Source organism: Myotis myotis, unplaced genomic scaffold (genome assembly GCF_014108235.1).
Source record: "Myotis myotis isolate mMyoMyo1 unplaced genomic scaffold, mMyoMyo1.p scaffold_m19_p_3, whole genome shotgun sequence".
NCBI lineage: Eukaryota > Metazoa > Chordata > Mammalia > Chiroptera > Vespertilionidae > Myotis > Myotis myotis.
Window position 1 is genome coordinate 172,750,197 of NW_023416335.1, and position 23,703 is coordinate 172,773,899.

At 38.0% G+C, this 23,703-nt stretch overlaps 1 protein-coding gene across 1 annotated transcript in view; it reads left to right on the plus strand.

Annotated features, from left to right (window-relative positions):
• LOC118651782 (sucrase-isomaltase, intestinal-like) overlaps positions 1-23,703 on the plus strand; it is a 90,954-nt gene that overhangs the window by 42,285 nt on the left and 24,966 nt on the right. The window contains exons 8-12 of the mRNA XM_036301330.1: positions 8,866-8,991; positions 9,789-9,920; positions 11,587-11,700; positions 13,236-13,352; positions 15,802-15,886. Of these exons, the coding sequence (XP_036157223.1) occupies positions 8,866-8,991; positions 9,789-9,920; positions 11,587-11,700; positions 13,236-13,352; positions 15,802-15,886 (574 nt within the window). The remainder of the gene's footprint in view (positions 1-8,865; positions 8,992-9,788; positions 9,921-11,586; positions 11,701-13,235; positions 13,353-15,801; positions 15,887-23,703) is intronic.

Consider the following 23,703-nt stretch of genomic DNA (forward strand, 5'->3'; position numbering starts at 1 on the left):
ACTGTTGAGCAGATCAAAAGGGAAGAATTCAAAGCCTGGAAAGGAACGAAGGTCATTTAACTTGTCATGTGTTGGTACGCATGATTAGTAACAACGATCAATTTTCTTAGAACTTTCTTCAAAGCAAGCCTAAAATAGATATTTAACAGTAAAATGTCAGAAATACTCCTTTAAAGAAAGTAAGAAAATTTAAGCTCAGAAAATTAAGCTCAGAAAAAATAAGACCAACATTTTTACAACCCAGCTAATACCAGAAGCTCTCTGCCATTATCCAGGGTGCCTTGTTGGCAGTGTTTGTCTGCAACAAAAGCTTTCCAAATGCAGTGAAAAGGATAGAAGGCCCCATCCATGTTGCATATGCTCTGGGATAGGATTTGTAATGGCCTCTTTCCTTGCTAGATCAATTCCAAACATATATACCTAAATGCCAGTACCTCCGATCCAAATTTACCTTCTAGCAATTCCAGTATAAATTCTCCACTCTGGTCAAGCCCGTCTTTTGGCGTATATTTAATTCATTCCTGCCTGGTCCTCTTTGCACCTATTTCTGTTCACTACCCATCCACCTAAGACAATATAAAAGTTGCATTTCCTAGTTCTCCCATGACATGTTTCAGCTTACTCCAGACTATTCTAGTCTTCTCTTTTTTCACCGCCAACCCCAGGGCACTTTCTTTCTGTCCCAGACATTTTGACAGAGGATTATCTTCTGACCATGGAATTTAATATTTGTATCATGCATGTAAATCTTGACTCACTATCCAAAGGCTGCATAAGCCATTATCGGAGATGGGATCCAGTAACTAGATCCTTAGCAGAGCAGAAATTCAACCTGCAAGTTTTGGGAGAGCAGAGAGCTGGCATGTATCCACAGTGGAAGCAATTAGCGTCATGCTATAAAAGCGAAGAGTTCTTATAATCCTAGTATCTCCATCCTAGATATGATTAATGTACACATTGGCCATGCTACCTCCACCCAACGGGTTGTAAGTTTTGCTTATACAGTGCAGTGGGGAAAACTGGTTTGGGGAGGTACTTAAGTGACAATGACCATTTCTTTCTGAGTTTATCTGTGCTCATTTGCACGTCAGAGAATAATACGTACTTGAATTTGTATATTGTACAAAAGTTGTGAAAAGCAGGTTTCTGTCTTTTCACACACGGGCCTAAATGGTACTCTAAGAGTGAATTGTTACTGGTTTTCAGTATCTGTTTAAAAGTTGGAGATACACATTGCGGTTGCCATTATTACCACTTGCTTGTGACTGAATTTTTAATGAGAGCCTGACCTGAGGATGTGAATGAAATTCATGTAGCTCATAATAAATACCTTTTGTGGATAGGCTAATACATGCAGGATCAGTCTGGAAAAGATAACACAATTTTTTCCCGAGAGTTCACAGAAAGTCATAATAAGTTAATTCAGGACTGATTTTCTACTAGCTTTCATGTATATTTATAAGGTCTTTCCTTTTTTCTCTCACAGGTGGATGAAATAAAATGTTTTATTGAATTTTGATTGAACTCAGTGCTGGGCAGGGGAGATAGTATCTGTTAGAGGGAAAGGAAAGCCCATAGAGTTTCAAGCTGTGCCTCCTCAGTTTACCTAGAATTCAGTGTCTGTAAGATCTTTTTAACTTTTTTCCTAAGAGTATGTCTTAAAATAGCTCAGCGGATGATTTGGCCATCAAGTTCAAGAACTTGATGAGTTCAGAGTGTAGGAGAATGAGACACATTTTTACCATGAAGCATGTTGTGAGAGAGCTCAGTTTATAGAGCTCTTTCTAGTGGAATCCATTAGTAATTCCCCACAGAAACTCTATGCATTAGGCCTGCATGTTTTCCATTCAGCAGAAGGGGAAATTGACGTAGAGATGATAGTGGAGCATTTATCAGATTAGTAACACAGTTAGGGGAAAAAGTTTCCAAATCATGTACTTTCCAGTCTGTTGCTTAGCTTCCTGCGTCTACCTTCCTCCTTTCCAAATGTTCTATAAAACATACATATGGGTTAAAAATAATTAATTATAATTCTCCTCCCAGTTGCTATGGCAATGTTAGTTCCTTAATGCAACCTGTGTTCCTTCATGCCCTCTGACTTAATTTCCCACAAAGCAGCTCAATTTTAGAAATAAGGTCTTTTGAAAATAGGCATCAAGTATTATTATAGGATTTTTATGGTGTCCACCTGAGAGAATATCTGTAGGCTTAATGAGAGACCCTGGCCTTGTGACTGTGTTGGAAGATAGATTCCTCCTGCACTGGGGCCCTGCTCCCCACTATGGACATTTTATTTTTAGAGAAATCAGGGAATTTCAGATGAAGAAATATGTAGAGTAATATTCAGAATCCCCTTTTTCTGTAACTGTACACTGAAAAGAATGAATTCAGAACCTCTGTGTTCTCCCCCTCTTCCACACTTTATTGTCTCTTGAATCTTCCTGTTGTCTGATTATGCCTAAAGGGAAAAATAAGAGTGTTAAAATAATTTTATTCAAAATGACTTCTAAAGTGCTAAAAAGCAAAGATTATTCCTGCTGGCACTTAATGTAATTATAATGTGGTAAATGATAGGCAGTCTGGCCAATCTAGAAGGTAAGCGCCTTTCTTCAGTTGATAGATTCATTCCTGTAGTTGTCTGTAATTGTGTTAATATTTGAAGAAGAATATATTTTAATAAATTAAAACATTTCAGATGTTTATATGTTCACAGATAATAATTTATCAATTTAAAACTTAAGTTAATAAATTAGTAAATTTTTCTTCTTTAGGGAAAAATAGTTTAAATTTTGTCAAAAAAGTTTGGTGCTACTTATTAGCACATGAGAAAAAATATAACTGAACAAAGGCATCTATTATCTCTTTCTGACATGAGCATATATAATAAAATAGCTTCAGGAGTTCAACCTGTGTGTTCATTCCATTTTATTGTATCAGTAAAGCTTCCCTCGGTGAAGCAGAACCACTAGATGAGATAAACTTGTGATGGGAATTTGATCTTATGCATATGTGCAAACTAGTTAGTCCTCCAAATATCCCACGAGAGTCTGTTATGGTCCATCCAACCAGAAACATATAGAAAGAAGAATTCTGGTAAATGTAGTTCAGCTTACCTAAGCTGACATGTGACAAAGCCACTATAGGTGGTTTGAGATTTACATACTTCCTTTAGCCTTTAGGGATTAAAACAAGAAAAGGTAAAATGCCTCAATCTACCTCAGGTTTGCAATTGATCTTTTAAAATCAGAATTTAAAAATCAAACATTAGCACTGTACATAATATAAATTCTAGCATGGCATAAACTTGCCAAACAAATATTGCCTCTTAAAAGTAATGATCAATAAACCATATATTAATATAAATCACATGTATATGCCCTGTTGCTTTTAAGTAACATAATATAATGATTTAAAACCTTTGAAATATGGGAGTTGGAGGGGTCTGCATGCTGGTGAATTGAGGAATTTAACCTGCATTTCCTCCTATACAAAATGAGGACAATCATGCCCACCTCCCAGAATCACTAGCAAGCTAGTTGAGATAATGTACATACAGCTCTTAATTTTGTCCCTGGGACACAGTAATTGCCCGAAATTATAAGTATAATTATTATTAACAGTAGAATGTTCATCATTATTTTGTGAACATATTCCTGCTTTTATATGGAGAACCGTGATTGATAGCTTTGACCTGATTTTATTCAAATGGAATTCCTGACTTTACGGTGCCAAAAGGTGAATATAGAGATACTGAGATGTGTTTTTGATACCACACTGATTTTTCAAACCTTCCGACATTTAAACCCCCAGTGCTGAAAGGAGCGTTCTGCGCTCACTGGGGCTGGTTTGTGTGGACTCTAGCGGGCAGCAGAGGAAAATACCTGGTAGGCGAGAAGCAGGTGGAGACTCCTCTGTGCAGCACACACTTCTCTTGTCCTTGTCATTCCTGTGCAAAGCCGCTTGCTTCTAGTTGCAGATGGTCAAGAACGTGAAGCCAGAGAATAAGCAAATGCAACTTAGGGGAAATGGATGCAATTTACTTATGTAAGACGGACTTTACTCCCCAGGCTGGAGAAATTTATGGTTTGTAGCAGGAAGTAACAAGAGCAAGGAAAGTTATTCTGGCTGTATACTATAAAATGAGTGAAGAAGGCAATTTTTAACCCACCGTGCATTTGTTTCATCTGCCTGGTGAAGAAATATTGTGTTTATGTTGTCTTTTAAGCCATGAGGATGAAATTAAATCCCTCATTTTTCTCCTAGGAGAGCTTTTCTACTCCAGGGAAACAAATGTAAAATTTGATTAGGATAGAAATAGATTTAATAAAATATACCCTTACATTAAGACATCCTAAGACTATCGGGCTACACAGCATAAGGGAAATGGAAATGAAGGAGAGAATTTTATCCCTTATCTTCTCAGCAACTCTCATCAGGCATCCTAAAGAAATACCTGAAGACATGGGATGACTTCAGTGATATTTAAGAGGCAGTGGAAGTTATTAGACTGGGAACCGGAAGATCAAAGTTTGAGCTACAGCTTTGCCCTGTGCTATTTTTTAACCTGGTACTAATCATTTATGATCTTGGACTACAGCTTCCTGCAGTATAAAAGAGGGATGATAACATTTGTTCAGTTCACCATGTAGTATTGCTGGTAAATAATAAAATCTAACACAGGTATACACCTCCACGTATGAAGAGACAGAAGTGGCAGTAGATGCCCTATGAGCAAAATAAGAATAGTTTAATCTCTAATACTAAACTAATAGGAAAAAAAGTAGAACTAAGAACTGGCATATGCCTTGAAGAAAATATTTGAATTTACTTTAAGGCATAGTGTTATTAGTTAGGTCGGCATTTATTGTCTATAGCTAATAGACCATGCTTTTTAATGTCATCTATATGTATTGTATACTAGTATATAACATCATTGGTAATAACTATATGTTACTTATAGTGACATTTTCCAAATTTCAGGCCCTAGATGCCTAGAGAATGCTGGAAGAGTGCCTGCTCTGTGCTCTTCAATTAGTGTGAGGAATATTTCTTGACATACATTAGAACTTATGACATGGGGAAGCTGGTACACATATATTTCAGCTCCTGCAGAACAATACAAAGCATATTTCCTTGTTTACTTGGACACTCTGTACTGCTTCCTACTGTTCAGTGTGCTTTTGCTTCGTTCATGTTTATTTGAGGCTCAGCACCAGTCGGAACTCCATGATGCCCATGGCTCTGGTTTTTAGTCCTGCAAGCATATCTTGTTCTCAGCCTTTGTATCCTGGCTGTCTCCTCCTCCTCCAGTTTCTTCACTACCTTTTAGGGTAGGTGTTTGCTGTGCTACTGAGAAGGTAGAAATAAAACATTTACCAATTATTACAAGGTGAGGATGAAAGAAAGTGGATTTAAAATGTAGCAGCAGAGATTAACATTAAATGTGGTTGTATAAGAATCACTTGGCTTCTGGCCAGTGTGGCTCAGTGGTTGAGCATTGACCTATGAACCAGGAGGTCATGGTTTGATTCCTGGTCAGGGCACATGACCAGGTTGTGGGCTCGACCCCATTAGAGGTCCAGTAGGAGGCATCCAATCAATGAATTTCATCATTGATGTTTCTATCTCTCCCTCTCCCTTCCTCTAAAATCAATAAAAATATATATGTATTTTTAAAAATCCACTTGGCTAAGGACTAGGAGATTGAGGAGATCTAGCCGATAAGGTCTTTGGTGTCCACAGATGAGGCAAGTTCTGTGTCCAGAAATGGAGTCACAAAGGATAGACCTTGTACCTGCTCCCCAGTTGCTCACATTCTAACATAGTAATTCTTAAACCTCCCTCTGCATCAATCATACAGATGCCCTTTAAAATACAGATGTCTGGAGTCCACCTCTAGAAATTCTGATTGAATTATTCTGATCAAATTAGTCAATGGTGGGCTCTGGATAGAGCACCTATCTTTAAAAGCTCCCCACATGATTTGAATGGTCAGCCAGACCTGAGAATCATGGGTCTAACCAGTTCTGGTTTTAGTCTTTTGTGTGGTGTCAAATCATAAACATCACAGAATCTCCTTTTTGACTCAGTGTGCCCCTCTGTAAAACATGGATGATATCAGCGGCTCTTCATTCATTCCTATCATAAATAAACTATTATAAACTTCATATTCAGTGTTTGACATTATAATAGGGTCAGAGGGAGAGATGAGTCACAGTATCCACGGAAAAGTCTTTATAGAAAGGAAACTCTGAAACTGCAGACCGGAACCACTTTTAACACCAACTTGCTGTACACAGCGGATGAGAACTTTGTGTGCTAATTTATTAATGAAACCAGGACCTGACCCTGATCAACTGCAAGCTTCTAGCTAACAATCACATGTTTGTGCCTTTAGTTTAATCTCCCGGTGCACTTCTCTGTCTAGCAATCCCACTAAATGTCTTTGACTAGTCTATTTGCAATCCCACTCACAGAGACAGTTATTTCACACTTTATCTTCTAAAACCCCCAACACCACCTCCCCCAACTTTCAGCTGTCGGTGTGTCTTATTATTTTACAGAGAAAAATAGAAGCAATTAAAAAAGAAATACATTGTTTCTCAAGTACAGAATCAATCAATTTCCCTGCAAATAGGCCCATATAATTTTGCCTTTCTTCTTGTGAAGGTGGTTCCTGCTCATTTCTAGGCGTAACAATTCCTGTGCTCAAAATCCACCTGCTCTGTCAGTTACAGAAGCTCCTCTCCACGCTCAACTGCATCGCCAATTTACCCCTCTCTGCCAGGTCCTTCCCATCAATAAACCTGCATTAATAGCATCTATCTGAACAAAACTAAACAAGAATCTCCTATTAAGGACCCACACTGTCCTCCATCTCTTCGTTCCTCTACCCATGTCCAACTTTTTGAAAATGTCTGTGTGGGTTGTCTCTACTTCCTCACATCCCAATTTCACATCACACTCCAATTGGGCTATAATCCCCACCACTCTCTAAAAGGTGTTATCAACATCAAGATAAGTCGCCAAGTCTCTGTTCTCATCTACGTCACATGGTATTTTCTAGAAACTTCTAGAAACATCCTCTTCTCTGAACACCACATTGTTTTGGCTGTTCTACTCCATCCCTAATGGCTCATTTTCAGTCTCCCTTGCTGATGTCTTTAAATGTTGAGTCTCCCAGAGGTTAGTTGGAGGCTCTCCTTTGATCTCTGAACTCTCTCTTGTCATATCTCCTGATTTCATGACTCTAAATACATTTGTTACTGGCTAACCCCAATGCATACATCCATATTTCTCATGCGTGGTGCTCCCCCCCAACACAGCTGCTCATGCTCCTTCTTCAGTCTTTCCCATCTCAATGAATGGAATTGATTGTCCTGTCCTTCAACCCTCAAATTAAATGCCACCCTCTATTCCTTTCTTTTCTTCATTCTACCACATTACATCCATTAGAAAGTTCTGTTAGCAATGTCTCCAAAATGTATTCTAGTCTGACTCTTTCATTATCACATGTGACCTCCTTTGTTTGTCTCTCATCTCTGCCTGGACCATGTACCAGCCTTCTACCTAGTTTCATGGTGACCACCATTGCTCCCCTGTAATTTATTTAACTGAGTTGTCACAGTGATATTTTAAAAAAATTAATAGAGTATATTATTCACTTTAATGGCTTCCATTGAAATTAGAATATAACTCTCAACTTTCAAACAAATTAACTGTAAATAAGACTTTTTTGAGAAAAATGAGAGAAATTTAGATGAGCATTTGATGATATTAAGGGATTGTGGTTAATTTTGTTAGGTGTAATATTTTGGTTATGTAAGAGATTATTTTTAGTGACATATTTAAGGATGAAATGACATGATTTCAGGATTTTTTTTTAAAAAAATGCTGAAATGCCTCATCTTCCCCTCCCCCCAAGGTAGAGATATAAAGATGTGTGGCAAAATGTTAACTGTTAGTTCTAGTTACGTGGAGGGTTAGTGTACTATTGTCTCTTACATATGCTTGATAATTTTCATAATATAAAGTTGGGGGAAAAAGACAACTAAAAAGTTTCCAGCTATTTGTCATGGGGGACCTTTCTGATTGAATATCTGCCTACTTCTCTTGTATTTCACCTTCCCTTTTGTTGGCTGTAGTTCATCCACACTGGCCATCATTCTCTTCCTGTACACTTCAGGCCTGTGCACCCGCTGGTCCGCCTCCCTGGGGCATTCTGCATGGCTGGCTTAAGTCTTACTGCCAGAGATTTCTCCAACATTCCTCCACAACAGCCCCACAGGCTCTATTTCTAATAATCATGCCACTTTGTTTACATGTTTACTGTTGGTTTTCTTCTACTAGAATTCAAGCTCCAAGAGGGAGGGATCTTGGCTTTAAAATAGTGCATGGTGAATACTTAGTAAATACATGAAGCGGATACTACTCTTTAAAACATTTTAAACATGTAATCTTACTAATGTCAACAGATCTTAAAGCCAGGACTGAGAGGTGAACTCAAATTTCTTTTTATTGGGAGCCTTTAAAGTTCTATTACATTACTTCCTGGTGGAATGGACTAAGAGGGGTTGGAGAGAGAAGTCTGGGGAGCATACTCCCCCACTCACAAAATTTAAATAATTGCTTTTATAGGTATATGCTTTGGGAGGGAATTCCATGCCTTTAATTAAATTCTCAAAAGAGTTATTGAAACTCCAAGTTTTCATCATTATTTCTTTGGTTGTGACCAGGGACAACTTACAATGTTAGATGCTCATCACAATGTGAGAAATTTAAACTAAACTTGTCATCAAGTCCTGAAGACCCATGCTTGTGAACATTTAACTCACTTATTTGGATTTAATACTTTTCTTTTTACAGGCTATTGGACGTCCCTTTATGCCCCCATACTGGTCTCTGGGATTTCAGCTAAGTCGATGGGGCTATAATAGCATAGATGTGCTGGAAAAAACGGTTGAACGTTTAAGACAGTATGATATTCCTCATGTAAGTGTACCCCAAACACTATGGGGGAATTGATTGTAACAAAGAAATAAGGTGTAGTGATTAACCTGTAATCTATATAAAAAAATATATATTTGTGTGTTACAGTAGTCTGTCCTTATTTACAGGGGACATATTCCAAGATCCCCAGTGGATGCCTGAAGCTGCAAATAGTACCAAACTCTATGTATATTTTGTGTGGGGTTTTTTCTACGCATACATACCTTTTCATGCAAAGGAAGCACTATATGGTTTCTCTTTGGCATAACCAAGTTCGCAGCATCACTACTCTTTTGGGGCCATTATTAAGTAAAATAAGGGCTATTGCAACACAAGCATTATGAAACTAAGACAGTAAATATGATAGCTTACCTGGCTACTAAGTGACTAACAGGTCGGGATGTATGCAGCATGGATATGCTAGACAGAGATGATTCACATGCCAGGCGGGAAACAGCATGATAGTGAGAGATTTCATTATGCTACTCAGAAAGGCATGAGTTTAAAACTTATGAATTGTTTATTTCTGGAGTTTTCCATTTAATGTTTTCAGACCATAGTTGTTATTGCAGGTAACTAAAACACAGAGGGATTTTAAGTGGGGGGTAGGGATTACTGCATTTTCTCAGTTTCCTATAAAATATTCATTTTCATCCTCTTTTCGTACAGGATGATCTGAAACTCGCATCAATATTTAAATTTCCAATTCTATACAGTCACTCAATAGCTACTTATGAGTCTATGACAATGTTTGTTTTTCTAATGTTCGAAGGCTGTGTCTACACTGCTCTTTTGTACAGGATGTTCAGTATGGGGATATTGACTACATGGAACGGCAGTTGGACTTCACCTACGATAAAGCTAACTTTGCTGGTCTTCCCGAGTACATTAAGAAACTGAAAAATGATGGAATGCATTATGTTATTATTTTGGTAAATATTTTTTGAAGATCAAACATACAATATTTAAATTCATATTTCCTAAATTTCTAAAAGCATATACTACAATTAATTTAGCAAAAAGAATTTCTAGCACTAAAGTATTTTTGAGGAACAAAATTTTATTTAATATGGAATGATAAACATTATATTTTATTAAAGGATAATAAATTATAAGCAAGTTTTCTATTATTCAGTGGTACAAAAATGCCATCAACAAGTCATGATGGAATTTAGTCACAATTTTTAAAACTATAGTGTTCTTTCTTCAAAAAAAATTGACTTATACGTAGAAGGAACAATAAGGCTTTTCACAGGTCACATAATTTGTCAAGATTTGAAGGCTTGGTCATAAAAATTCTAAACAAATGATTATATAGTTATTGAATAAATGCATTGAAGTTAGGTTGCAGGAATATTTTCTTCATGTTGGGTACAACATTATATTTTACTTAATACATTTAGAATATAAAACCAAAAGTCATCAGAACTACTTCTAGGAGCATGACTGCTACCAAAGTTGGTTCATAATGAAGTGCTTGTCTCATTAATACCTCTTATAAAATAATTGTTCTATCTGTTATCTTAATGTAATGATAAAAATGTCTCTATGTGTTATAATCCCTAGATGACTCAATGGCGTTAGAGTTTTATGGACAGAGGGTTTTTTTGTGTGTGTGTTTTTTAAGATGGCTTATTATAAATGAAAGTACATGTATTTATTATCTAAATGACATTATTTAGCAGGAGTGTATGAAAAAATATTTAAATATAAATATATTATGATAGTAAAATGTTTAGCAAGGAAAATAGACTTGGAGTAGGGTCAATAAATATTTTTGGGGAAAAAATGAATATAGAATCATATATATTTTTCTTCTTGAGTCATTGTAAAACTTGACTTTTTAAGAGGGACAGTGACTTTAAGAATTTGCCAACTACACTGCTTCATTTTGTAGAGGAGAAACTTGTGCCCCCTTAAAATTAAGTGGCTCGCCGAGGCCGGTTTGGCTCAGTGGGTAGAGCGTCGGCCTGCGGACTGAAGGGTCCCAGGTTCGATTCCGGTCAAGGGCATGTACCTGGGTTGCGGGCACATCCCCAGTGGGGGGTGTGCAGGAGGCGGCTGATCGATGTTTCTCTCTCATCGATGTTTCTGACTCTCTGTAGCTCTCCCTTCCTCTCTGTAAAAAATCAATAAAATATATTTAAAAAAAAATATTAAGTGGCTTAACCAGGCTTTTTGTAGAATCCCAATTTCTTGATTTCTCCATCTAGGCTTTTTTATTTGTTTTACAATTTCATAGCCTTATCTCATATAAAAAGCGACAAACAAAAAAAAGTAGCATGAGTTGTATTTATCTACTTATATAACTTTTTCAGTGAAGAAAACTAGAGATTTTTGTTAGAAGCAACTGATTATGTTATTAACTTAACTCTACATTACTTGGCTCCCCATTTTGCAGCATTAAAAATGAATGAAAATAGAGAGTTCTTATATTTGTAACCATACTTAATAGCTGGGAACATATTAATGTATGCAGTTTAAAATATATTGTGCATGTGAATAATAGATACTCGTATTTTAAAATTTTTGGAAAGTTTATACTTAAATATCAATTATCAGACTATTACCAATTACAATGTTCTTGGGAATTTGCAGGATCCCTTTTTGACAAAAGATGAACCACAGGGTACTTATAGGCCCTATGAACTTGGACAGGAATTGGGAATTTGGGTCAATAACTCTGATGGGGTCACACCAGCGGTTGGCAAGGTAAGAACCTTGAAGAATAGATGAATACCACCTTCTATACTGAGTTTTTATTTCAAAAATCACAATTCATAAGGCATCAGTGAATTGATATCACCTGAGTTTAGTTCAAAAAATTATGTACAGCTTCTCAAGCTGAGTATTTGGAGCATTGGCCTGGATACTATGGATTTTTAAGAAATTCCTTAAGTCCCATAGAATTGGTGAGAAATCAAAAGGATCCACTTATATACACTGTAACATTCTGAAAAAGCACAGTTTAATAAGCATGACAAAATTATATTGATTGAGATTACATAGGAAAATTAAGTTTATGTAAATTGAGGAATGACACATATAAGATATTTCTTAAATGTAAGAACATTTCTTATTGTTTTCTTTTACACAATAGAAATACTTCAATGCTTTTGCTAAGGATCAAAGCAGTACAATATTATATAAAAAAAAATGTAATACTGACTTACAAAACGTATAAAGTGACAGTTATTCTTTTCCCAAAATATACAATTTATCATTTCAGTGTGTATTCCTCTAGATTTTAAATACATGTAGCCGTAGTTTTACATGGGAAATAACAGTATATAACATTTAAAACTTTTTAAAAACTATAACAATATTGTATATATATTTCCATGTTAATACATATGAAATTACCTTTTCTTTTGAAATAATATGAGATTCCACTGTTCTCATGTGAGGAAATTAGTTTAAGTGATTCTGAATGATGAACATTTTCTTGTTTCTCATATCTTAATATTACAAGCAATGCTGCAGTAAACATATTAATATATGTTTCATATTCTTATCTCGTGTCCATATATGCTTTTAAAAAACTTTTATTTCTTGATTTGAGACAGAGAGAGAAAGACAGAGAGAAACATCAATGATTTATTGTTATTTATGTATTCATTGGTTGATTCTTGTATGTGCCCTGAATAAGAATCGAACCTGCAACCTTGGTGCATTGGGATGATGCTGAGCTACCTGGACAAGGTCATATGTGTTCTTAAATTTAATTATTTCACCCAAAAATTTACATTAGAACTTGAAGTGACTGGACATCTGTGCAGCATGGAATCTTCCCATCTATAAACATTCTATATCTCTCATTGATATGTCTAATTTTGAATACTTCATGGACATTCTGTAGTTTTCATTAAATTATTATTATGGCTTTTGTTGACACCATAGGCATAAGTTTTTATTGCTATTATAAATGTAATTTTTATATTTTTAATCCCTATATTTGTATTCATGTAGATTTATGTGTGGAGATAAATGGCTAAAATATAAAAGAACAATAAAAATATGATTTCATGTACAATTTCATGGCTGAAGAACACTGGACAGGGATATGGGTTTCTATTCCCAGTCTACTACAAACTTGCTATGTACTTTTACTATGTACTTGGTTAAGTTATATAATTTCACTGATTCTCAAATTTTATTTGTATGACTCACAATGCCCCACTATAGCTATTTCTACACCATATTAGGTGAGTTATCATTATTTACTTTGACTTACTTGTCCGTTGTAGGCCTGGCCTCCAGGAGATTCAGTGTATCCAGACTACACCAACCCCAAAACAGCAGAATGGTGGATACAGATGTGCATGGAATTTAAAAACATTCTTGATTATGATGGGATCTGGATTGTAAGTCCAAATTTATTACTTAATTTTTTTCCCCTGGTAGAAAAGTAAAATGTTCACCTACTTCTCTTTTTTTCACTTTATAATAAGTTGAAGTGAAAATTTCCCCTCTCCTCTTTCTTGATAACCTCTGTCTTAACTGTTCTAATGCACCACTGGAGGGGAGAACCGCTGCCTATAATAGCGGCAGCATCTTGTTTGCTATCTTGATCCATGCTTCATCATACTCTTTATTCATTCATAATGGTTATACCTACTCAGTGCAGGGCACTGGGGAGGCAACAACTGGGGAAATAGGCTGAGAAACAAGCGTTTGTGTGGCCCTGACAGAGCAAGCAGTAGATACAATGGATACCGAGATGAAGGGCATTGAACTCAGGACAATTGAACTCAAGTCTGGGCAGTTCAGACTTAACCAATAAAGGTGATGGTTAAGATGAAGACTGGCCAATGAATGGGAATTAGTTTAGTGAAGCAGGGTGTGGGTGTGGGAAGTTTCAGGTAATAGGAACAGCATGTGCAAGAGTGCAGAGGAGAAAGACCACAGGGTGGTGTTGCTCTAATACTATTGGAAAATCACAAGTTGCATGCCTAATAGGCCCCACTCTGCCAGAGAGACACTTGCAAACAGAATCATGTGATCAGAAGATTGAATGAGGGCTAGACAACTCTCACTACTCAACAGAGGGGCATTTTCCCCTACATGCAGCATGATTTGTTGTTTTTGCCTTTGCTCATGCTCTCCTCCCATTTTTCTTCCTTTCTACATATTCAAACTCTATGAGCTGATCAACATGCAGCCTCCATATCCAATTCTCCATGAACTCTTCACTGTTACTCTTACTTGAGGTAATTCTTCCTCTCACTTGCAGAAACACTGATTTATTGAGTACTTACTCTATGCCAAGAGGCACTGAAAATACACTTAGAAAAATTCTTACCTTCAGGGAGCTAACATTTTAGTGGAAGATATACACAATAAACAAGATAAATAAATAAAATATATAGTATATTAGGTAATAGTCATTATTAAAGAGAAAAATTAATCTGGGAAGTGGGTGTCTTAGTTGATTCAGGCTATTTAGTCCATTCAGACTGATTAACTTATAAACAACAGAAATTTATTTCTCACAATTCTGCAGGCAGGAAGTCTGACATCAGGGTGCCAGCATGGTTAGGTAAGGGCTTTCTTCTAGGTTGCTTATTGTATTCTCAGATGGTGGGAAAAAACTAGGGAGTTCTTTGGGGTCTCTTTTATAAAAAGCACTAATCCCAATCAGGGAAGCTTTCACCTTCATGACCTACTCACCCCCCAAGCCCTTCCTCCTTGTACCATCACCTTTGGGTGTTTGGATTTCAACATGTGGATTTGGGGAAGGAGGGGCACAAACATTCAGACCATAGCACTGGAGTAGGAAATTTAGGAACTTTAGAAAGTTTGGAGTTTAAATAGAGTGGTTACGGAAGGTTATAATTGATAATAAGACCAGAGGCTGAGCCCTGGGGATATCTAAGGGAAGAGCAGTGAGACAAGGGAACAACACGTACAGAAGCCCTGAGCAAAATATGCTTGGCATTTTCCAGAAATAGCAAGGAGCTATGTGGCTTGAGCAGAGTAATCAGGGGGACAGTCAGAGAACACAAGGTCAGAGGGATGTTGAGGCAATATCACAAACTGCATCATGGACCAACTGTAAGATCTTCAGGTTTTACTCTGAGTGAGATGGAAAAATGCTGGAGGATTCTGAGCACAGATTTTCGAAGGATCATTCTAGGGCTGCACTGAGAATAGACTATAGGAAGGCAGAAAGCAGTGTGAAAACAGAGATGAATCCAGATTTTATGGAGCTTTATAAAATTTTGGCAGCTCTTTTTAAGAAAATTATTAAAAGTTACAAGTAAAATTGTAGGTATAAAATTATGAAGGGGTCATGAAACTTAAGGGACTATGAAACTTAACTTTCTTAGCTTCTGAATAAATCTACCTCTGGGCCCATGTGAAAGAGAGAGACCAGTTAAGAAGCTATTGTGACAATCCAGGCAAGAGACAATGGTAGTGTAGCCTGGCAATGCAGTGAATAAGACATCAGATTATGTATACATTTTGAAGATAGAGTTGACAGGGCTGATTGACAGATTAGATATGAGCTTCAAGAAGAAAGACTAAGCACAATTTGTGTCTATAACCATTGGAAGATTGGAATTACCTTTCACAGAACAGAAATGGTTGTACCTATTTCTGTTCTGTGACATTTACATACTCTTTGAGACCAAGGACACTATCTTGTTTATTGCTATGCCTCCTAGAGCTCTTAGCTTACCATCTCACACATTTAGATACTCAAAATGTGTCTGTTGAATGAAAGAATGATTTTTATGTGCTCTGCTTCCCTAATGGAAAGTAAGAAAACTATGCCCATTATTACTCATTGAGTTTCTATTTTTATGTGAGGATATGAATGAACCATCCAATTTTCAAAATGGCCAACAGCCAGGATGTGAAGAGAATCATCTAAACTATCCACCATATGTGCCTGGTAAGTACACTGAAAGTGTCAGATGAGTTTGAAACATTTTTATATTCCATCGGGGAAAAAAATCTCTTTAATGCCATCAGTTTGTCTTAGGAAAGTACATTTCCTTTTATAGCTCACCAATCTAGGAATAATCCAGGAAATTTAGAACATGGATGTGTACGTTCTGTATTCCTTCGGTGGTAAGGCCTTGAAATGTTTGTGAGTTGTGTCCTCACTTGTCTAAGAAGGATCCAAAGGCTTCTTTCCTTGGCTATCCTTATAAGAAGCAGGGAGCTAGATTTATTGATGTGTCACAGCTGATTCTTTGATGAGTGAGTTCTTCCCTTTGGCTGCAAAATGTTTGCAATTTATAATTTCCATAGTTTTTGCTATTTCTATAATTAATTGCCTACAATCGAAAATAGAATGCCATAGGAACGCTGTGAAGATTTGAGGAGTAGAGTTTTGCACTCAGAATGAGAGGCTTATCTTTGACTGCAGACTTCTAGTTTGAGGGATTATAGCACTTCGTTTAGAGTTCCTTTAAAATTACAGCCATGTGCAAGTACAGTGATTCAGTTCCCAGTGAAACTGGAACAAAAGGGAAAAGCAAAAACTGACATAAAATCCACCTCTCAGAGCTGGTAAACCCTAAATCCCACTCACATCCTTTGAATCCACGAGATGCTGGCCTCCCTCCACATGTTACTTGCAAGGCTGAAGAAATGGTGACCATAAGTTGGTCCCTTCTCCCATTATTCAGTGAAATAGCTAAATGAAAATATCAAGTAGGCAGCAAGATGTATAAATCTGGAGAGAGGCAATCTGGGCTTGAGATAAAAAACTGGGAATGATATGCATAAAAATGGTGTTTAAACTTACAGGGATTGATGAGTCAATGTATTGAGAATGTCAGAATGTAAAATGTGAACTTGACAAATGGGCCCTCCAGCCCTGAGCCTCGAGTAGACCCCTTACCGCAACATTTAGGCTTTGGATGGAAATAGAAATGCAGCTGAGAAAACCAAATGGAAGCAATTGGATAGGGATGAAGAAAGGCAGGAAAGAATCCCTCCTTGTGTCCCAAATGAGGAGATGAAGAAACACTCAAAACAGATGACATGATCAATTCCGTCAGATGGTGTCAAAAAGTTATACAAAATGAGTTCAGAACATGTCCAGAGCTCAGCAGTGCGGAGTGTGGCAATACTGACAATATTCGTTTCAGCGGAGTAGTGGGAATAGATACCAAACTACATTCTGAGTGGAAGGGAGATGAGGAGGTAGAGGCAGAGGTGCAAACAAGCATTTGGCAGGGTTGGCTCTGAAAGGAGCAGACAAATGGGGCTGTCACTGAGAAGAATGTGTGTAGAAGGGGATGTTGTTTAATTATCTTTGTTTTTTAACGAATGAGAGATACTAGAGTGTGTTAGTTTGCTGTCAGGAATGAGCCAGGAGACTGGACAAAGTGGCTAGTGTGAAAGAAGGAAGAGATAATTCAAGGACTGAAGTCGCTGAGAAGAGAGCCTAGGCCAGCATTCATTGTGAAGGGATGGGGCGGCAAAAGTGCAGGCGCACTTCACTATTGCTGGAAGAAGAGCCAGCATACAGATGCACATGGATGTGTGAGCTAGCTGATGGGAGGCTGAAGATCTTCCCACTAGAGAAGCTTCTATTTTAAAGATGTGTTCATCGGTGCAAGAGATAGGGAAAAGGAGGGTGAATTTGGGGAGTAGGGACTTTTAAGAGATAGAAGGTCTGTCCCAGTCAGATCTGATGGCGGCCAAACAAATTCATGGCTGAAGCGTGGTGGGATTCCCAGGCAGCATTGAAGACTCATTTGAATTCTTGAAGCAAAGGATGAGGAATAGAGAGAGAATGAAAGGGTCAGGTAGTGAATGGAATCACGCACAATAATTCCAGCAACAAGACACCTGTGCCCCACGCTGCTTAGTGGTATGGAAGCCCCCCCCCCACCACCTCCACACACCCCCCCCCCACACACACACACACTGAAGGCAGCCCGCTGGAGGACTGGCAACAACACAGATGTCACAATGGCCCCCAAACCTAGTACAATCCCTTTCTTTTGGCTACAAAATGGGGATATGAATTCAAAATTTGCAAGTTAAGAATTAAAAACATTCTATATAAAGCAGGTGAGTGGCATACAACAGGTGTACAAAAAAATAGCCACTATCGTATCGATTACAAACAATTTGGGAGGATTTAAATTGAATTCCGAGTACTTTGCCAAATACTAAAAATAAGCAATTAATAAAAGGATGATTATTATAATAATTTTCCATCATTATTGCTTCAGGATGTGAAGCCAGAAGTAGCTAAGACAGTCCTCATTTTCACCCTGACTAGGGTCATTCTTTCACATATGATGGCCTAATGCTTACCTACCTTACTCCTGGCTTATATTCTTTTAAAGAAAAAATCTATCACTATTTGGAACATAAAAAAAGGAAGGAGTATTGATCAGAGAAAAAAATGACTATTAATACCAACTTGGAACATGAAAAGTAGAAACAAGGCCAGTTAAGCTCTCAGATGCAGTCTTTTTAAAATAGAACATTGTAAAAGGCGTTGAAGGAATCTGCTTGTAGTCAGGACGAATGTTACCAAGACACTGAACTAAAGACTAAAGTCTGATGTGACATCTGATGAATATTTGTATCTCCTGTGCTATTTTTAACCAGTATTAAATTTCTTTTTTCCCCTCTCTTTTACAATTCAATAATCTAAGGCAGTGACTTGCAACCAGGGTGCTCCAAGAATTTGTAAAACATGCAATACCTGACTATTTAGTGAAGGCCACTAAATAGATTGTTAAATAAAAGAAATGACAACAGCCAACACAACTATAGCCATCTGATATGAATGAATCAAAATCGTCAGATCAGCAAAAATATATTTTTTCGGTGTGCTGCAGAATTTTATTAATTAGTTTTATGTGTGCCATGAGATGAAAAAGATGAAAAACCACTGATCTAAGGTTTTACCACTTTGTGTAGTCTCTTTGATTGGTAACTGTTTCTGATTGTATAAAGTTAGACTTTGAGATAATTGTATTCCAGTTAAAGTACAGGAGTTCGTAATTACCACTGCATTCCAGCAGATAATTATCTACATTTGTTGCATTTTTTTCTTTGTGGCCAAGCAGGCTGGCTTTATTATGATATAGTTAGTGGTTAAAATGTTCTCTCAGGAGTCAAAGAATATGATGAGGCTGCTGCCTTCATTTACAGGGGGTGAGAAAATTATTACACAATATCTAGATTCCTGCGTCTATTTTACATGCTCTACAAGTAGCTTTAACTTGAGCTGAGCTATGTATATAGTTAAATTTAAGAAATAAAAGAAAAGTGTCTCAGTTTTATTTTACATTTTGAAAAATCATTACAAGTTCCATTAGACTTATTCTCAAATGCATACATTTAGAAATTAAATGTCAAGAGGCTCTACATCTCTTTAAAAACACATTCTTTTCAAAATAATAACTGGTTGGGAGAAAAGTTTATAGTAGAAACAAAAATGCTCCAAATGGACGTGATTGTCTTGCCTCACCCACCCCCCACCCCCCTTTCCAGGGAGACCAAATCCTTTCAGTATTTAAGACCTTACGTGTCTTCAATATATCACAAAGACAGCTTTGAAATGATATTAAAATCTCAATTTTGAAGATCTAAAAGACAGGCAAACATTTCAAGGCCGCAGAATGTGGGTTAGAATTAGATTTCCTTGTGTATTAGACTCTTTCTATCCTTGTTGCTATGTTGAAAAAAATGCATTTAAAAAGTCATAAAAGCTACTCTACTTGCTATTACAGATCCCTGTCATTCCAAAGCTGATCTTATTGTTCTTTAGCAAGATACGCACAGCAGCTTCACCCTAAGTTGCAATAAATGCCTTTAAGATTAGGCTCCATAATTTTAAGCTAAACAAATAAACATAGAGTCCTAGCAGGAAAGTTGAGACTAGACTTAAAAGGTCTACATTGTACAAGGAGAACATGTAAAATAGGAAATACCTTTATTTCATATAAAATAATAACAATCGATAGCACTATTTATTATTAACATGCATATTAGTATTTTTTATTATTGATAATATAATAATTAAAGTATTAATTAAGAAAAATAAGGTTAGGGAAACTCACAGAATAGGTCCCTACTAAGAAACCCCATTAATGCTACAGTCCAAAGGCCCATCTCTGAGCAGACTTGTGCTATTGTTTTTTTAATATATTTTTATTGATTTCAGAGAGGAAAGGAGAGGGAGAGATAGAAACATCAATGATGAGAGAGAATCAATGATTGGCTGCCTCCTGCACAACCCCCACTGGGATGGAGACTCCAACCCAGACATGTGCCCTTGGCCAGAATCAAACCTGGGACTCTTCAGTCCGCAGGCTGATGCTCTATTCACTGAGCCAAACCAGCTAGGGCTGAGCAGACTTGTTTTAAGTCAAGCCTTGGTGATGTGTACTTTATAATATGTTCAAAGTCACCAAATTGTATACATTAAATATGGGCAGGTTTGTGTATATCAAACATACCTCGCTCAAGCTGTGTTTCTTTTTTTTCTTTTTTAAGAAATGGAAAAAGAGAAGAGGAAAGGCTAATACTTCCTGCAAATAGCTTTTAGAAACAAGAGCTGAAAATCTCACTAAAAATCTCAACTTTGACTCCACCTTACTCTTCTCACTCTGAGTTAACTCGGAGGGGAGAGTTCCTTCCTGCCCTGAGAGCTCCTTTCTAGAAAGCCCGAGTTTCTGCCGTCAGTGGGTGAGACTTACTCCCTCGTGTGTATGTGAAGCCAAAACTCCTGCAGCAAGTGAGAGTGCTAGTGAGTGGTACCTAGTCTTTCCCCGACTTAGCTCTGACAATGCTCAAGTTTTCTTATATAGTCGTCGTCTTTTCTGTTCTTAAAATCTTCAGGAAGAAAGTCATTATTTGGTTTGGCAAATTTTTCTCATATTTAACCTAAACTTTCTATTCTTTAAATGGACTTCCTTTTCAATTTTTTTTTTTTGTAGAAATGGGAGAGAATGTCCTAGTTGTGCTGTGTGAGAACTCTTTAGACTCTTGGTGAACAATCTTGTGCTCTGTTATGCACAGTACAAGGTGCTAGATCACCACCATCTATTCGATCTGTTCGAGGTTATGGGCATACAAACCAAACAGATAGTTGTCTCTAAGAGGCTCCGAGTCCAGCGAAGGTGACCATCGTGTAACCATAAAGTGAAATACAATCAGAGACTTCTAGGTGATGATGGCAAAGGAGGCCACACCCAGAATGTCAGATATCAATTAAGGGGGAGTGGGGAATTGAAGAAAAAAACACCAAGTTTTGTGCATAGCAATCAAAGAATGAAAGGGCATCCAGTCTTACACCATTACCTTCAAGAATGCCTCATCCCATTTCCCCTAGAAAACAGAGCCTGAGGCAAAACTTATCTGGAAAAGATGGGGTTCGTTTTTTTTGGGGGGGAGGGTGGAAGGATAGGAGGTGAAGCAATCCCCAGGCAGGATGGGTAAGGAAAAAAGGGAAGTGAGGCAGAGAAGGAAGGAAAGCAAATACAAGATGGCGTTTTACTGAATTGACAAGAAAATAGAACCATTGCTAAGCCATATTATTATTATTATTTTTATTATTATTATTATTATTTGTTAATCTGGTAAGTGTGAAATGACAGTTCATTGTGTATTTAATGATTATAAATAGTATTAAGCATTTTTTGTCTTCATTGGCTTTACTGACCTGTTCAATGCTTTTTTCCCCTATTTTTCTTGTGAGCCATTAGCTTTCTTTCTCCAAGAAAGAAAAATATGTGTTAAAAATATCTCTACTAATTTTTGGCTTATCTTTTCACTCTCTTTTTAGGATCTTTTGTTGAATAAAAGTTCCTAACTAAACTACTGTCAAATATATCAGCCCATTTCTTTATCAATTTTTCAAGTTAAGAAATACTTTTGAATTTGAGGTCATAAACATATACAGTTTTAAAAATATTTAAACAGTTTTGCCCTTTCACATTTTGGTCTTTAATCTACTTGAAGTTGATTCTGAGCAGTATGAGAAAACAGTCTAACTTTATTTCTTTTGTTAATCCTAACCTGAGGATATTTTGTCCATGGAATTCTAGAGAGAGTGGAAGGGAGGGGAGAGAAGGAGCGGGAAAGAGAGAGAGAGAAACATTGATTCCAGGGAGACACATTGACTGGTTGCCTGCCGGGGTCCAACCCCAGCAGGTCCAGGGGTCCCCAAAGGTGTAGACGGAGTCGGCGAAGAAGGAAGGACACGGAGACAGTGTTCAGTTGATCAGCAGCCTAGCCAGGATCTCTAGCCAGGATCTCCAGCTAAGTTCTGGTCTGGATCTCCAGAGAGGTTCTGCTGTTTATTGTCTTGTTACATCCGTATTTATCCCAGTTGATTTTAATCCTGTCAATTTCTATTACAAAGGTTAGGGCGTTTCTTACCTCCATTCCAGGGAGTAAAGATTATGTAGCTTAAGCATGATTGTTTGTAGTGATTAACTACCCGCCTGGCACTTAGTTAAGGAGTTTCATCCCCTCCCTGACTTCAGGGAAAAATTCCTACCTGGGGAAACAACCTTTCTAGGAGAGGCATCCCCTCCCTGACTTCAGGGAAAAATTCCTACCTGGGGAAACAACCTTTCTAGGAGAGGCATCCCCTCCCTGACTTCAGGGAAAAATTCCTACCTGGGGAAACAACCTTTCTTGGAGAGGTGACCTTGGTTAAAACACACAGCGCTAAGGGGAGCAAACATATTAAGAACAGTATGCTATATACGCCAGGTCCCTTGAAACATATGCTGTGCAGATGTTTCTTTCCTGCAGTGACTGTGTCAAGCAGCAAGGATGGACCGGCTTCCAGCAAATTCCCCCTTTTTTATTTTTTAAATGATAGCGCATGCAAATCAGTGGCCACCTCTCAGATTGGGCCATTTAAGTCTCGGAAGAAGAGTGGCAAGCAATGATAGTGAGCATAGCTATAAACATAGTGGATGGAGCGCAGAAGGAGCCCCATTCCTGTTGAAGGTTGCCAGCCTCTTCAGTCAAGGGATTTAAGCTGTCCTCAAGTTGTTGGTTTGATTGTCTTTGTTGGTCTGGCTAGCGGGCGGCATCACTGGCGACAGGCTTCCCGAAGCATCAGCAAGTTGAAGGACTGCATCAAAGGGCCCATCAGGGCCATGGTTGATGGTGGTGTCGATGTCCGAGGAGGAGTAAGCTGTGCCCTCTGGATCCAGCTGATATGGAAGATGGAGGGTAGTAGAAAAAGAAGAGAAAGCAAAAGAACTACAAGGCATGGAAGTGTTTAGAAAAAAGAGGGAGAAGAAAGGGAAGAATGCAGCATCCTGACACAGCCCTTTCCTTCAGCTGCCCCTTTCCCTGTGGTCCAAGGTAGAAATGGGAAACAAGTCCTGTTGCAGTGAGAGGGCAGCTGCTGTCAGCCAGTCTCTGTCTTTACCTGGGTCCCGATCTGAGCTGGGCATGGGAAGCAGGAAGCAGCCATGGGGACAGGAGACCTTCCTCAGAAGGGCCGAGTGTTCAAGCCCCTGCACCATTGGGGAGGGGGGTCTGTGCCCCACCTTTGTTGCACCCCAAGTTTTCTCCTACTGGCCCCCGACTGTGCCTGTCTTAGGTTGCCCCACCCTGTGGAGTCTTACCCGTCGTTGACTACCAGCCATCTCTGGGCCAAATAGGGTGATGTGAGGTTCAGTTTTGTCTCCTTGATAGCCTATGTCCCTCTGGCCTCCATGCCCAGCAACTGCCTTGGGATCCCCTTGCCTGCTGGCGGGGCTC